Genomic DNA, 17,445 nt, shown 5'->3' on the forward strand with positions numbered 1-17,445 from the left:
TGTGATGTAAATACTGCCACAGTGAATGAATCCAAGCTGCCAGCATGACATCATTTATCGTGAAGCTGAGATGAGAGGCTGCAATCACACAGCATGTGTACTGTAGACTACACGGGCGCAGCAGACACAGGGCCCCAAAGGCATCGGAGAGTAAAACGTAAATAAATTGGGAAGTCTTCAGTTTTGAGTGTTTATTCTGCTTCCAAACTTTCCAAGTTGTACTTCTTGTACTACCTTGAAGGAAACTAACAATTATTGAATGTATTCTGTATACTAGTCATTTATGTACCAATTTTATTTAAGTCTCACTATAACTCAGTTGATGCAGTTTCTATTATCCCCATTCTTATATGAGAAAACTGAACCTTTTTTGAACCAACAAAGGTAACATTTAAGGTCACATCTGTCTGACTGCCAAGTTCACATTCTTTTCTTCACACAGACTTCCTGTTAACTCTCTACACAGCTTTACTTGATTTTCTGTATGTTGAGGTGTGCCTACTATTTTTATATTAGCTTATCCTTTAGGTTATAAGCTTTGAAAGTATGAAAGCTTACACTTTCCCATACCACTTAGAGTAATAGAAGTTTAATAAATTTGGTTGACAGGTTTTATAAAATCTGTTTTATTTATTGCATTAGTTATGAAAATAATACATTTAAAAAACAATCACAAAGAAAAAAATAAATCATACATGATCCCACTACCCTGGGGTATCCAATTATTGCCATTTTATTATTTCCATGTTTTTCTTTCTATGTGTAACCTTTGAAAATATAGACATTATACTGTACATAAACTCATATTATTTTTTATTTTGATTTTTATACTTCATATTATTTTCCCATAACCTTTAATATTCTTCTATAGTATTCTCTTGTGTTCATTTAATCATTTTCTATTATTATTCCTTATGATTTATCATCAATAATGTTTGATGGACATTCTTATAGATATATTTGTGCACATCCTTATTTCCTAAAGTAAATCCTCATATGTGAACTTGCAACATTTTGAGTCTTTGTGTGTTATCAGTTGACTTCTTCCAAATTTTGCCAAATTACCTTTCTACTTTAAGTAGATGGACTGCCTAATACCCACACACTTGGCAACAGTTGGCATAATTATGTCCATTGTTAATCATTGCCAGGCTGATAAATAGAAATCAATGTCTTCTATTTACTCATCCTTGACTGTCATTGAGTTTGAACAACTTCATAAATTTAGCTACCTATGTTATACAAAATACTTGTTCCCACCTTTGGCCCACTTTTCTATTACAGCATTTTATTTATTGAGAAGCATCTTATATATTAAGGCATTGAATTTTTTCCTTGTTGTGTTGCATATGTTTTCTCTAGATTCTTTTACTTCAAAAACTTCACTTTAAAATAGTTATAGATTCATAAGTTTCAAAACACAGTATAGAGTGCACCCTTCATCAAGGTTTCTGCGTTGGGACATCTTACCTTACCTGTAGCACATTATCAAAACCAGGACATCGCCATTGGTACAAACTGCCTATAGACTGCAGACCTATATGAATTTATTTATTTACTTTTTAAATCTACTAATGAAGATTTTCAACAAATTTTAAAGCATTCATTTTTTTTAATTTTCTACTTCTGGTTTCTCATTTCACATGCAAGAAGCTTAGAAGCGGTCACACCATCTTTTTTTTTTTTTAATTTTTTTATTTAATTATTTTTCTAGTACAGTTTTCTGTCTATTACTCCCATCCCATCCCACCCCCCATCCTCCCCCCTCCCTCCCATTTCCACCCTTCTCAGTTGTTGTCCATGTATCCTTTATATAGGTTCCTCTAAATCCCTCCCTATTTCCCCTGAAATTCCCTCCCCTCTCCCCTCTGGTCACTGTCAGCCTGTTCTCTATTTCAGTGTCTTTGGTTATATTTTGCTTGCTTGTTTGCTTTGTTGTTTAGCTTCCTGTTAGAGGTGAGATCATATGGTATTTGTCCTTCAACACCTGGCTTATTTCACTCAGCATAATGCTTTCCAGTTCCATCCATGTTGTTGCAAAAGGTAGGAGCTCCTTCTTTCTTTCTGCAGCATAAAATTCCATTGTGTATATGTACCATAGTTTTTTGATCCATTCATTTACTGACGGGCACCTAGGTTGCTTCCAACTCTTGGCTATTGTAAATTGTGCTGCTATGAACATTGGGGTGCATAGGTTCTTTGGGATTGGTGTTTTAGGGTTCTTAGGTCACACCATCTTAAGAAGCAAAAAAGCTGAAGAGACTGTAAAATCAACAACTCTTCTTGGATCCATAAGAGAGGGGAGGACCCGTAAGAGAGAATGCTGCCCCCAAAAGTGGAGAGATGGGCAAACAGAGTCATGGCTTACGAGAGTGAAGACTCACGAGCAGAAATCACGGTGGGAAACAGTACTGGGGCAGGAAAATCTGAACTGCAGTTCATGAATTGCTGGAGTTTCAATGCAGACAAGCCTGAGAGTTACAAAGTCCAACATTTTCTATTTACAAAACCCCTAGTCAGCCTCAAACACTACCTATTGTATGAAGCATAACTTCCTGATAGAGCCTCCCTCTGCTTACGTAACATTTTCATACGTGTAAACAAATTCAACAAGTGGTATTAAGACTATTACATTCAAGATGTAACAGGCACAAATAAGGTAATATTCTGCCTTCAGAAACTTGGGGCTACTATATCTATGACAGCATCTCTGATATGGCTCTCAGACTTTTATCCTCCATGTTTATTCTGTCAGCAAATTTGGATACACTAAGCACACGGGCACCCTTTTCTGTGAAATAGTTTACCCATGTCGTTGCACCGTCTGAAATCTACTTCATTTGACCCCCACAAATTCGTACTCAACTTTCACAATGTGCCTGAAATTTTTCCAAACTATTCTCAACATGTAACCAGACCAGTATCACCAGTAATTAACCCCTAAACGTAACAGTTCGTGTTTTATCTGTCCCATTTTCCCAGTAATGTTATACTTGGGTAGATGCCTCTGTGCATTTGTGTGTTTTGTATTTATAGCCATAATGGTAGAAACCTACAGTAACATAGCTCATTATATAAGGATGTGGAAATAACATGGGCCAAATCCCAGATCCTAAGACCCAGCAGTAAATATAATAAAAGGCTAATATAACATATTTAACCTATAAGGAGGGCACTGTTTCTGTCCCTGAACAGCTCATTACAGGGGTCCCACTGCATTGCTGTTTCCCCGTATCTATGGCAGCCTGCAGACTGTTCAAGATCATGACCATTGGTAGGGTGGTTAAATGACCATTGGGGATCTGTTTTTCACCCCCCTGGAATTCCATGAGTTTCCTTTTCTTGGAATTATGGCTCAAAGCCTGCATTTTACCAAAGTGGCTGGCTCAGAACCTGTCAGAGTTGGTAGAAGTACAGATGCTGGAGCCAAGAGTAACTAGCCTCAAATTTCAGCTATGAGTGTGACCTAAATCACTTCATGTGTCTCTGCCTCCATCAACTCATTTGTAAAATGATAAGAACCATACCTACCTTATACGTATGCTGTGGGAACTAAATAGTCATTACATATAAAGCACTTAGAACAGTGCCTACCACATACTAAGTATACAGTAAATTCTGAATTACTAGGCAGTACCAGAAAATGTGTTCAAAAAATTCTACAATTCCCAGTTACTTAAAATATACATTTAATAAGAAACACTAGAGACTAATCTTGAATCCAAAATGTATAGACTTATTGAAATCCTTCTAAATACCTTTTCATCAAATTGAAAAGACTTTTAAATTAGAAAAGCAGTTAGTCTTTTTTGAAAACTAATTTTCAGCACATATACCAGTCATATACATGTCGTGTCTACCAGTGAATCTATTATAAGTCCATGCTTGCACAATTTTATTATATTAGGGTATTTATATCCATTTTTAGAGCTCAAATCAGGCATTTACAGAACTACAATATCTCTTCTTTGCAAAAACTTGCCGTAGGTGTGTCAAATGTTCTAATCACTCCAGCAGGTCCAGACGCTGACAGCAGTTAAAAGATATAATCAAACAACCTATTAAATGGTTCCAAAATCTTGGAAAATGAAGCTAACTTTCAACCATGGAATGGCTTAAGCAGTGGGTAAATTTGGCACGTTTGCTCTTAGGTCATTTAAAAAGCATTAAAACATATTTCAAAGATTTCAAACATGTAATTATTTCTGCTGCCACTCAAAACATAAAATAAACATTGCCTTAAAAAAGATATGTGCTTTATCTAGCAAAACAAACAACTTAATGAATAAAAATTGTTTTCTCAAACCATTTTTTCATGTATTTGCAACTCATCTGGCAAGTTTAACTCTTAAATTATAGAAACTATTTGTAAAATGTTATCATTGTTCTCTCCTAGGTGAAATGCATTAAACTAAAGTGGTGGTTATTTTATGAAAAACTCCTCTGAAAACACATATCATGCATTTATTTAGGAATAATATTCACTAGCAAAGCTGTTTTTTGTCCACCTGGATGGCACTGATTCTTTGTGCTAATCTTGTGTATCAGTCTTATTTTATAATCACACCTTCCCTGTACTTATCTGGGCTAATAAGTATGTTCTAAATTAATTTAACAATTAATCAGGAGCACCTACCCTCTTTAAACCTCTTAAAATATATGGAAAAATACCTTAAAGTGGTTACAAGGCTGGGCACAAAGGCTATGTAGACAGGCAGACTGAATGCCAAACTATGTGCTTTGTCCCTGTCATTTTACAAGTTCCAGGTATAGTGTCATCAGGATAAAGGGAGAATATACAGGCCAACCAACCAGTCTTAGACCACCCCTATTTGCCACCTGCTCCCAATTTCTTATTCTGTGATCTCCTAGTTCTTTAAATCTGTTTCCCTATACCTGCCCCAGGCTGGCACGTTCGTGGAGAGATTCATTTAGAGCCTCTTTGCTGGTGTAGATTTCTTCCCACTCCTAAGCACCGGACTTGCAAAGCGCCATATGAGAAATCAGTGTGCCAGTCCCAACCCTGCCTAGTGAAGATGACTTCCCCACCCCCTCCCCAACCTTCCCCACCAAATCCGACAGTCCATAAAAGGAGAGTCAGAGAAAGATACAAGGCAATACTTTTATCATAAGAATAATTCCAAGAATTATAGAAACCAGTCTTTACTATACAGTCAGAAGACGGGGAGAAATGGCTTCTGATTATGAATCCTCTGTTCTAAGGATGGATGGGCTTCAAGGATGACCAGCAGGAGGAACTGGAGTAGGAAGCATATTTATACTCATAAAAATATGTTTTTAAAAAGATTTTATTTATTTATTTTTAGAGAAAGGAGAAGAGAAGGAGAAAGAGAGGGAGAGCAATATCAAGGTGTGGTTGCCTCTCACATGCCTCCTACTGAGGACCTGGCCCACAACCCAGGCATGTGCTCTGACTGGGAATCAAACTAGCGACCCTTTGAGCTGGACTGTGCTCAATCCACTGAGCTACACCAGACAGGGCAAAAGATTAGGTTTCTATTACCAAAATATTATATTTTTACATAGATGATTTTCTTTTTTTTTTTAAGAATGTGAAAGATTTGACCACTTTTTTAAAAAGATTTTATTTATTTATTTATTTATCTTTAGAGGGGAAGGAGAGAGGGAGAGAAACATCAATGTATGGTTGCCTTTTATGTGTCCCCTGCTGGGAGTTGGCCTGCAAGGAACCGGCCTGCAACCCAGGCATGTGCCCTGACTGGGAATCAAACCACGATCGTCTGGTTCGCAGGCCCGCGCTCAATCCACTGAGCTACGCCAGCCAGGGCACATAGATGATTTTCTACCTTTTTTTTTGTAGTGTGATCATGGTAGTAGTAGAAAGTGTAACGGGAGCTTTTTGAACAGCCTCTGTATACCAGACACTTTCTAAGTTCAGTGTTACCTCCTTATTATTCCCTCCCCAGTCCAATGCAAAAGACATTTTACCTGGGGGTTAGATATGAATCACGCCATAAGCCTCAGACACCGGAGCTTCAACACCCACTTCTCCGCACTTTGTTTTAAAGTCGCTGTTGTTTCTACTACTGATTTCAAAGTGAAGCTGAATTTACATTCATCCCAAACACAATTAACAACTCATTCCATTCAAATGTAACATTTATACAAATTCTAAATCCTTTGCATCAGAAAAAGTCAGTAGATCAAAATAGGTGTCACACCTAGGCTGGTGGACCCATAACTTCTACAGATCAATAGGGACAGGTACACAGACTGGCAGCGGGAGCCCCCTGGACCCAGTGTGGCATCAAAGAGAAGCGGAGGAGTTAGGGTTAAAGGGAAAAAGATCATACAGTGACCCCATATTTGCAGGAAGCAGCTTGTGGTTGAGGCAGAGCCAGAGAACAGAACTGTAACGTGAGTAGACCTAAAACCATTGTCCTCTGACAAGGGGTAATTAAGGCCAAAATAATTCACTTACACAGCCTGTGTTATAAGGAACTATGTGTCTGTCTGTGAACAGTAAGAATTCCTGTTGGCTCAGGGCATGGACATGGCATCTCTTCCACGCAAACTTCCTGTAGTGGCTGATCAGAAAAAAAGCATACTATCTATGCAAAGCTACTGCAACAAAGTAAGAGAAGAAATGCACAGAGATAAAATGGAAGATAAAGAATATTTACTTAGCAGAAAAAAATGTCTCCATAAAGCAGATAAAAATTAGGACCAAATGTATTTGCCACAGACTTAAAAAAAATACTAAACAAAACTTCCTTATCTATAAAGCAAGAACTTGTATCAAATATACAAGAGCTTGGGGAGCGTACAGCAACACAACAGGAAATGAAAGACGATTTGGCAGTGCCCAGGAAACATACGTTTCACTGGCAGCAACCACATTCTGCTAACAAGCTAAAAACATGAAAAGAAACAAGAATGTCTGGAATAGAAAAAGTGCGATCCTTTTACGTAGGAAAAAAAAGAATTACAAAAAAAATACTAGACAGACCAGATAAAAAAGACCTTATTCTACTGTAATAAACTGAATAAACTTCATCATCCTGAGAAGAGGTGAAAAATAATAAAATAGAGAAAAGGTTAAGGATATACTTCAATGTAACTTCCCAGAAGTATGTCGTAATTCTATAAATTGAGAGAGCATACTGGACTCCAGGAAAAAATTACACAAAATCATTCAACCCTAAATCATGTTTTAGTAAAGTTACTGGAATTGAAAGGAAAAAACAACTGTTGTGAGTCGTGGCAAAACTTTTAAGCCCAAATGTTACTTTCCACAGCAACACTCAATGTTAGAAGACATCAGAGCAACAGAACAGTCCTCAAGAAGTAAAGTGTTTGATCCAAGAATTGTACACAAATAGTCATTAAAATGTGATGAAAATGAACATTTTTTGAGCTTGTGAAAACTCGGGATATATACCCCAAACTATTCTGGAAGAAACTGCTATAGGTAAAATTTTGAAAAGCAAAGAGATAAATGGAGTACTGATACTAAGTGTTGACTTCATTTAACTGTAGGACTAAAACTAGAACAATTGTGGAGATTTCGGTCACAGGACAAAATTACACATTACAAACTCTAATGACATAGAAATAATAATAGCAATGGCTTGGAGCTGAGGAAGACTGATGGTGGGCAGTCACGTCAATATGCGGACTTTCTTATCTGATAGAGCTGAGGATAGGAGGATTATTGAAGCTGATAAATCACCTAATAGAGCTATAAGTATATATCTAAGTCTAAAGAGTATAATATGAAAAATTAGGTAATATCAAGAATAAAGTGAGTTTGGGAGGAACTGGAAAAAACCTAATTTTATCATTACTCCTGGTAGGAAGTCAATAGATAGCTGTCTAGAGATATAGAAATTACAGTATTTGGGGGAAGCTGCACTCTCATATATTGCTGGCGAGAATAAATGTAAGGGCTTCAGGGATTCCTTTAGACCCATTTATGGAACCAAGAGACAAGGGGTGACTACATATAGTATTCAGCCGTAGAGACTGACTGGAAGTGGGAATATAGCCAAAGGGCAACGAGTCCTTGCCTACCACGAAAGATGAACAATCGCTCCAGTACCACCTTGTCACAGTGGAGCTGACAACTGTCAGTATCGTGTGCCACTTTTGAATACTATGTGCCATTTCCCACCCCCAGAAGGCCCAATGTATGTTCCCAGCTTCCTTTACAGCTAGAGCACAGGCATGTGACTGAGGCTCTGACACAGCAGATAAGCCACGCAGGCATTTGTTACCCAAGACAGCAATGGAAGAATCCATCTTTGGCCATTGTGTTAAATGAGGGCTCCACTTGCAAGGGTGGCAAAGGCACCAATATGGGTATTAAGTGCCCAAAGGTGGTAGCCTTGAGTCTTCCCTGGAGCAGTTAGTTCTAAAGAGAGGTTTGGGGTGTTATTCCTAGCCAGCTGCCTCTATGCCCAACAATCTGGTCTTCCTGTTCTGTAAGGTACTCAATACGCTCTAAAAATAAATTTTCTGCTTAAACCAGATAGAGGTGAGTTCTGTTTTCTGCAACTAAGAACCATGCCTGACCACGTATAACCTGGTAGAACACACACTTTAAAAAGACAAAACATTTTAAAACATGTTTTTGTGTTAAAAAGAACAAAGACCTAATGTTTTCATTAACCCCGGTCTAGAGATCACGTACATAGTACCTTCACACAAGAAGCCAAGTGTCTGTGAAACATCCCTTTTTAGAACTTTTTATCCAGTTCAAATATGTTAAAGAATGGGCTCTGTTAAAAATAGGTCTTGGTTTTAAGTGTGATTATACTGGAATCACCAAAAGCTAAGGCACTCTTAATAGGTAAAAATCACATACAGCTGAATCCTTGCTATGTTGGCTTGCTGAAATCCCTTGGAAGATTTTGGGGATAATGAGTCTAACCTCATCTAAAATGTTTATTCCAGGCTCCAAAGCTTGCTTTTAAACCCAAAGTGGAATCGAGTTCACTGCCTACTGTGAAAGGATTAAGGATAATATCATCTCCATTGTCCTGTCTCTCGTTCTTGGCTATGAAAAGCAACAAAATGTACACACTTACCCTGGAGTTTCTTGACTAAGAGCTGCCACAGCTGGTGGGTTTTACTACTGAAAGATGAATCTCCTTTGGAATCTAGGTGTTGCGTGCAGGCTTTCTTTCTAGTTGGGGGGGTGCTTCAAGTGTGGTTCCCAGGCCACAGTGTCAATATCAACTGGAGACTTCTGGGCAATGCCAATTCTGGGGCCCCATAGCCAATTTACAGACCTGGAAACTCTAGGGGTGGGGATGGAATTATCTGCTCTATAAACTGTCCCCGTATTTCTGTTGTATACTAGTTTAGTAAAGTAGTTAGCATACTGTTTTCTTTGACAGCAAAACTAAGCGCTCCCATCAAAGAAGAATCTACTTGTGAAAGGGAATAGCAAATTTTAGAGCATTAAAGGAATCCTTCCCTAGAACTAACCTAACTTCACATGTACCATAAACTCATTTCTTCTACGAAGGAAATGCAGAACTCTTACTTATTAACACGTCATGTAGACCATTGACGTGGTCCCATTCCTGGGACCATTTGACATCAAGTACCCTTTAATCTTCTCCCGGGTTGCTTTACCTTTACTTACAATAATTTTCTGAAACTCTTCATCATCCTTGTCAAGCTCCAGAATCAAGTATAACCTCATCTTACTACTCAAATAATTAAAACACATTTCCTGTCATTGAATCATAGAAAATGCCACAAAACCTAGGCTTCTTCTATTCTACCTACATTTTACAGTACAAGATGTATCAATACTACTAAAAAATTTTTTAAAAATCAAACTTTGTCTGTTATTTCTATATATTCTGATTCCTCCCCCACACCTCTGTTCTAAGTTTTAGTTCATCGTAAGGTCACTAAGTAGTTCACATATATTGCATTCAACATTCTGATCCTCATTTGTCCTATTAAATAAGAACTGACCAGATGGCTATTCCTCTGACTCTCTCTCCCGAGCAGGTTTTAGTTAATTAAAAATGATTATTTTTACTACATATTTTATGTATCAGCCAGATGTTACCTGTGGTCATTTCTGGAAAGGACCATTTGGTGGTGGTTATAAAATACATATGTTCTTTCAGGAGGCAAGACTCTTGTGCATGATCGGGAAAACAACTGCAGAAATTGATTTCACCTCATACCTTTTTCAGAGTGCCAAAATGGACACAGCATTTCATTTCCTTAGAAAGTTTAATCAAATTCTCCTTCTTTCTATTCCTGCACTCTGGCCCTATTTATGTTGCATAGAAAATGATCGAGTTGATGGGAGAAAAATTAATACTGGTCTCCCTCTGAACTACAAGTGCAAGTTGATTTTTTCAAAGAAACTGATTTGGTTTTTCTAGATTGGGCTTAAGACAGACACGTACAACACAGCAAACTGCCTGCTCCACCCAGAGAGACACCACGTCATGTTCTTGCGAGGACGCACGTCCAGGGAGATATTTGAAACAGTTCCCATGTGGAACAGGTCTCCTCAGATGCTGTATTTCATACAAACTAATTTGTCTAAATTTCCCACTAGTGCTGAAGTAATCCACAGTGAGATGATTCCGTGTTTATGAAACTGTTCTGTGATTACACTAATCATTTTCTCTCCATTTGTAGACAAACTAAAATCCAAATAAAATAAGCCCCCTTCTTTTTTTCTTACAAAAAGTAACATTGAACTTCCTTTTTAAAAATTTCAGTTCTTGAGGTCACCAAAAACTCTGGAAGTCTAACAGATAAAATTAACCACGTTATCATTCGGACTAAATGTATTTAGGTGGTTGGTCTTTGCCAAAACACCACTTAGAAGGCCAAACTGAGCCTTCTGAAAGTCTAACGTTCACATGCTGACAAACATACCAGGTACGGCAGGGTTTATACACAATTAAGGAATTTTCAATTCCAAAGCCCTGGCTATGTCTTGTAGAATATCTCATGGCATGAATCTAGGTTATGGGCTCAGCCACAACTTTCTACGTGATCTTGCGTACATGTCTTTTCTCATGTAAACAATGATGGACAGAACTTTAAGCCCCTAAACTTTATAATTGGTTGTATTAAGATAACTTTAAGACTTAGTATGCTTTATTGTACAACTGTGACAATTTTCAGGGAGATTGCTTTTATTGACTTAGAAGCTTTAAACGTAACACAGCAGAACTCATTTTCTCATTGCACAAAGCATCTGATCCCAGGGTTCTCAAGCAGACACATCTGCTTGTAGTCAATCAGTCACCTCAAAAATGACCTCTTCCTCTTGTGCTTTCACAGCAATCAGCATTCACTGGGGTCTTCCTATTAGTCATCTAAGTTACATTTCATTTTGAGAGCCAGGTAAGGTAACATTCCTGATGAATGTAAGGCAACATTCCTGATTAGAGGCCAATAGTCCTTGGAATAAACTGTCCCCCCAAAATACAAGATTATTTACTTTTAGATCAGGCCGTGCTCATCAGCCTCTAATAGGTCTGAGGGACTCACCAGTCTTAATTTCCTATGTGAATCTGTAATTGTCTGCAGAGGTCAATTTCAGTGTGTGCCTCATATAAATGAGAATTGAAGATAATGAGGCCTGTTCGCTTGATCAACTAAAATGACCAGCTGGGTTTAACAGGAGGAAAGCAGAGCCCCTGAGAAATTGGAATAGCTTCAAAGGTGATACGATGTAATTATTTACTGTAAAGTTTCTTCTCCAAGGGTGACTGACCGTTGAGCTGGCCAGTCACCTTATGAAGGAGGATATGGCCTTTGGAGCCACTGACCATATCTAAGGGCGTAAGTCAAGTCGGTTTTCTGAAGGTGTCGGATGAAAGCAGGATTACTTTTCCATTCTTTCTTTAGTCCTTTCACTTAGACTTGGAGAGGTGCTTTGAGGGACGTGCCTGACTGACTCCTGAGAGGCAAATTTTAATTTAGATGGCTACAATTTTTCTCTTTATAGCCATAAAATATTTTCTTAAGATTTGTTATCATTACCCCTAGGGTACTATAACTCCAGGGCTGAAAGCACCTTCATATCACCTGCCTCAACCCTTTCACTTTGCAGACGAAGAAACCGAGGTCCAGAGAGGTGGACTGGACCGAGGTCACAAAGTGAGAACGGAAGAGGCTGGGCCAGAATTCGGCAGATGAAAGATGCAAACACAACTGACTCCCAGTCCAGCATTTCTCATGTCTGAGTAGCTGGAGATTCATTCAGGAAGGGAAAGATTCCATTAAAAAAAATCTCAATTTAAGAACGAAGAGGTTCTATAACGTGGTAAAGCAGAACAGGCGGAGGTATAAAGCCGAGAGACCTCAGTGGGCAAAGTAAGCCATAGAAGACAGTGCAGACCGTCGCTCCGCGTAGCTGACAGTGAGCTCAGTGTGTGTGCCTGTGTGTGGGCAGGGACAGGTACCCACGGAAGTGACGACACAGACTCGGGGGCCAGGCTATCCGCCTGGGCTTGATTCTGGACTGCCACTTTTCAGCTCTGTGATCTTTGGCAACTTCCGTAAGCTCTCTGTGCCTAAGACCCTCATCTGTTTAAAAGGATGATAATATCAGTATTCATTTTTGGAAGGATTTAAACCTTAATGCACTTACATAGCTGTTAAAGGGATTAAACAAGGATTAAATAAACTGGTGTATGTAAAGAGTTTAACACTTACTGCGCTACATTATTTTCTGCTGTGTTACCCCTATTCGCTATACCAGAAAAATCTTCAAAGTTTCAGAATATGTATCTAAGTTGTATTCACTAATAATGTACTGGGAAGGGGTACTTTATCTGAGACAAACACCCAAGGAGTCTAATGGAGAGAGAGATTCAGGACTCAAAAAATCATTAATAAAACCTCTTCATATATTTCATGGATTAATTTTTCAATATGTACTATACAATTTAAAGTTAAAAATAAACAAATATAAGGGTTTGTTTTTTTATTCTAAACCCACGACATCCATAGCTTTGTAAAAAATGACAGAAACTTCATTCACAAAACAATAAAAGAGCGTATGTATCTCTTGCCAAAATCAAAGATGGATTTTCATGGCAGGACGTGAGTGCCGAGCCAGCTGCCTCCTGCTGCCTCCTGGGGCAGTTTGAACGCAGCAGCAGGCCAGGGGCGCGCGCTCTCCTTCGCCGCAGCTGGTTTCTTGGGCAGTTCAACATTTTTTCCCTCCGAATTTAGCGTTGTCGAAGCTATCATTAACATCTGACTCGGGGTGTTTAAGAGAAAACCTTCACGAAGTTACCAGCACAGATCTGGTGATGAAGGCCATTGCATATGTGCCTGAGTGAGTGCCGTATGTGGACTAGCTGGTATTTTGCCTTCATCCTTTGAATTACATTTCACGGATATTTCAAGGGAAAAAAAGACAGTTATCTGTTCCCGCATTTTTTAATTAAGTAATTTTTAAAAGTATGTCGAAAAGTAATTTTTAAACACTGTAAAAAAAAAAAACCTTCTCTGGAATTCGTTGCTGATTTAAGACATCGGAAGATCATGATAAGCTGCATATCTTCCAGTCACGTGATGATAAATCTGTGAGGAAAGCAGTTCCGTTAATTAATAATTATCATATTATTACATGTATCAATTAATAATTATACTATTATATGACAATCATTCATTTTAATCAATGTTTCATAATGATTATACTATTATACAATAATTAATAGTTTTAATTAACATTTCATTATAAAGCCCTCCTATTAGGCACTTCAGCAAAATCTCCATCCACCCTACTCCAGGATGGAGCAGGTTGCTGAGAAGCAGCAGGGAGTTGGGTACCACGATGGAGATCAGGTGATTGTTCACCTCTAGTTCTCACAGCCCTGGAGATGACTTTTCATTTCCTTCTCAAAAACAGTCGTCGACTTGTTCCAAGGACAGTGGGTTATCACTCACCTGTCTCTCGATGTCCAAAAGCAGAGCGCTGGCACCTATTCGGAAGAGTTCTGGCTTCAGCCACTCATCTCCCAGCTCCTCCTTTATGAGGGAGAGCCAAGCCAGGGAATCCTTCGACGTGCGGATGCCACCCGCTGGCTTAAAGCCTATCTAAAAGGGAAGGTGGGAAAGGAAACAAGGTTTGTTCATACCAGGTTACTTTGGAAAACGGTACCGAATTACCACAAGCCTCGATTCTCTCGCTCTCCTTTTTTAGTCTGTTTCCATTCACCCAGCAAACGAGCTTAGATCACTGACTCATGTCCATTCACCCTACAAAATGACTTTCCCAGGATTAATGGGGAAAATGTCACTGCTTCTGAGGAGACACTAATGAAAGTGAATAATCCTCATTAACATTTCACTTATCGGAAAGCCATAAACCTCAACCATTTAGACTACAGCTGTGAACCTGAGATAAACAAAAAAATGTGTCAATAAATAGGAAAACATATCACAAAAGCCCATTCATTCTATTTTCCTACAAGTAAGCCTATGTAGACACCTTTCAGCCCCTCCTCTCGAGGTGAAAGACACATCAGTGTATTTAGAACAAGAGGAGCAAATTGGCAGGGTCACGCCAACCAAATGGGCAGCAATCCGCAAGGAGGGTTGACAGTTGTTTAATCAGCTTAACTGCATGGACTTTTTTACCCTAAGTTGTAAGTAGACAGAGTTTTCAAGATCTGTCTGGAAAAATTCTAGCCATTGTTAATACAAAGAGAAACGTTTGGGCAACATCAGTGTAAACTGGCAGCCAAGGAGAGTGGACTGGAATTCGCATGCATGAACAATGATGACTTCACTGTACCAGTCAGTGGGGGCAGTAGATGCCATTGAGTGAGCATGTAGACTGTGTGGCCATTGTATTCAAAATGACTGAACCAGTATAGCAATGGATCTGCATCAAAGTTTGTGTTAAGCTGAAACATTCCTCTGTGGAAACTATTCAGATGACTCAGAAGGCCACAGCTATGGGCAACTGGTGACTGGCAGCTTCATCATGACAACGTGCCCACTCAAGCATCAGATATCCTGCAAAGTTTTTTAGTGAAACATCAAATCACCCAGATGACTCAGCCCTGCTATAGCCCAGATTTGGTGCCCTGTGACTTCTGGTCTCTCCCCTAACTAAAATCACCTTCGAAAGGGAAGAAGTTTCAGACTGTCAATGAGATTCAGGAAAATACAACAGGGTGGCTGACAGTGACTGGGAGAACTGTGTGAGGTCCCAAGGTACACAGCTTGAAGGGAAATAAGGAGTCATTGTCCTGTGTACAATGCTTCTTGTATCTTGTATCTCCTTCAATAAATGTCTCTATTTTTCATATATGGCTGGATAACCTTCTGGACGGACCTCGTAAAAAGCAGCCAGACCAGTTGAATAAGCACAGCAGAAAAAGACAGTGTAGGGGCTTTTCCCATTTCAGTAGTTTTTAAGGGTGACCATAAAATAACACAATCGGCCAATACCTGATGTTTACAAATGACATCCCTGAATCCATTAGAAAAAATAAATGTGTTTCATATACTGCAAAACCTGCTTCTCTGGATTTACTTGTCTCAAGACCTTGACTATGCAACAGAGACTCTATAGATGGGACAATGAAGAAACCCACCCCCCATAGTCCAAACACTGAAGCTCATGCACTTGACCACGAAGAGCTAAGGGTTTTATAAGCAGCACCAGCAGAGTGACTGCTAACAGAATACTAGAGAAGGGAGACAGTAATAAATGAGTAGTCCCATTATCAACCCAGGCTAGAGCCCTCACAGTTAATTTGGACTCTACCATTTTCCTCATCACGCTCCACAAAACTAATCAGCAGTCAAGTCCTGCCTTCTTCACATCCATATGCCCCCATGCATCCTTTCCTCTCTACTCTCACCTCCACTGTTTTAGTTGAGCTGCTCATCAGTTCTCACAAGGTATACCAGCAAAGGCCTCCCAACTGGTTTCCCTGCCTCAGTCACACAACATCACATAGCTAAGCAGCAGCCGTAGAGATTCTATCTGCCTATGGCTCTGGAACCCAAACCACCATGTAAGAGTGAGGGGAGTTGGGAGGAGTGGGGAAGATAAATGGGATGAGGTCCTTTATTGAGTAGAGGCAGAATAATAATAATAACAATGTCCCAATTAGCTGATCTTAGCACCCTGTTAATCCCAGGAGCACTTCTATCACAGAGGCCCTTCTGCCTATAGATTTTTCTATATAATTCAGTTGTGTCAGCGAGTCTGTTCAGCAATGTTTCTAAAGAGAGGTTCTAGCATAAGTTTGTACTTTTTTAAGGGAACGGATATGGAAAACATAAATCTGCAGTGAAATTATGAAATATTAAACCTCTGCTTCTCAGGAGTGACACTAATCACGGCCTGGAAGGTGGCTGATAACATTTTAAAATGCCCCTTAAATCAATAATGCAGAAACTTTACAGTCTGGGGGGCTGCCCCGGCAACTTGTCAACAACCTGAAAGGATGCACCTGATTTGCGAGCTACACCTGCAGCACCTCACTGTGTGAAATCGAGTGTGATTGAAATGAATCCAGTTTTTGCCTTGTACCTGTCCAAATCCATTAAGACAGTTCATTAAAACTATCATGAACTTTGCTTATTACCTGCGGAAAAGGGTCAACACAATAAAGTGCTGAATAGAGTACAATATATCCCTCACTCGCTACACTGGTCTAGAACATGGAGCATCTAAAACTTTTACTGAAATTCTTTGCTGGTCATGTAGAGGATGTCCTGGGAAGAGACTTGTTCATTTTCATGTCCTTAGCATGCAGGACAGGTTAATATGGCACATAATTAACGACTCAGTAAATGTCTGTTGAAACCAAAACAGGATTGGGTTCCCAAAGGAGACTTTTAGTGCCAACGAAGGAGCTTATGAAATGCGGAGATGCCTGAGGTCTACCCCGGCCACGGAACTGCAGGAATGAGGGCCCAGGCCACCAGGTGGATAAACAGCTTCACATCTATTTGCGTGTTCGTGGGCTGGGGATAAGAACCACTGGTGTAGTCAGTGGGCCCACTCACTCTACTGTGAGAGAGAGGTGCCAAAGATAAAGTTCTCTCATTTTTTATAGCTTCATTTTTTTTAAATGATAGAATCTCAATTTTTTAAAAGATTTTATTTATTTATTGATCTTTAGAGGGGAAGGAGAGGGAGAGAAACATCAATGTATGGTTGCCTTTCGGGCATCCCCTGCTGGGAGTTGGCCTGCAGGGAACCAGCCTGCAACCCAGGCATGTGCCCTGACTGGGAATCGAACCACGATCCTCTGGTTCACAGGCCCGCGCTCAATCCACTGAGCTACACCAGCCAGGGCTATAGCTTCATTTTTTTTTAAAAAAGGTGGATCACTGGAGAAAAGCTACCAAGTAGAGGTTACTCAAGTTGGGTCAACTTTCATATGTAGATCACAATAGGTACTTAACCTGTATGTATTTTTTAAAGATATG

General features: G+C 39.4%; 1 protein-coding gene across 1 annotated transcript in view; it reads right to left on the reverse strand.

Annotated features, from left to right (window-relative positions):
- Positions 1–12,961: 12,961 nt before the first annotated feature.
- Positions 12,962–17,445, reverse strand: part of DERA (deoxyribose-phosphate aldolase) — a 96,531-nt gene continuing 92,047 nt past the window's right edge. Inside the window, exons 8-9 of the mRNA XM_037033808.1 lie at positions 13,936–14,085; positions 12,962–13,569 (exon numbers count right to left, since the gene is read on the reverse strand). Of these exons, the coding sequence (XP_036889703.1) occupies positions 13,513–13,569; positions 13,936–14,085 (207 nt within the window). The 3' untranslated portion in view covers positions 12,962–13,512. The remainder of the gene's footprint in view (positions 13,570–13,935; positions 14,086–17,445) is intronic.

Source organism: Sturnira hondurensis, unplaced genomic scaffold (assembly GCF_014824575.4).
Source record: "Sturnira hondurensis isolate 20B ecotype Veracruz unplaced genomic scaffold, ASM1482457v3 Scaffold0021795, whole genome shotgun sequence".
Lineage (NCBI taxonomy): Eukaryota > Metazoa > Chordata > Mammalia > Chiroptera > Phyllostomidae > Sturnira > Sturnira hondurensis.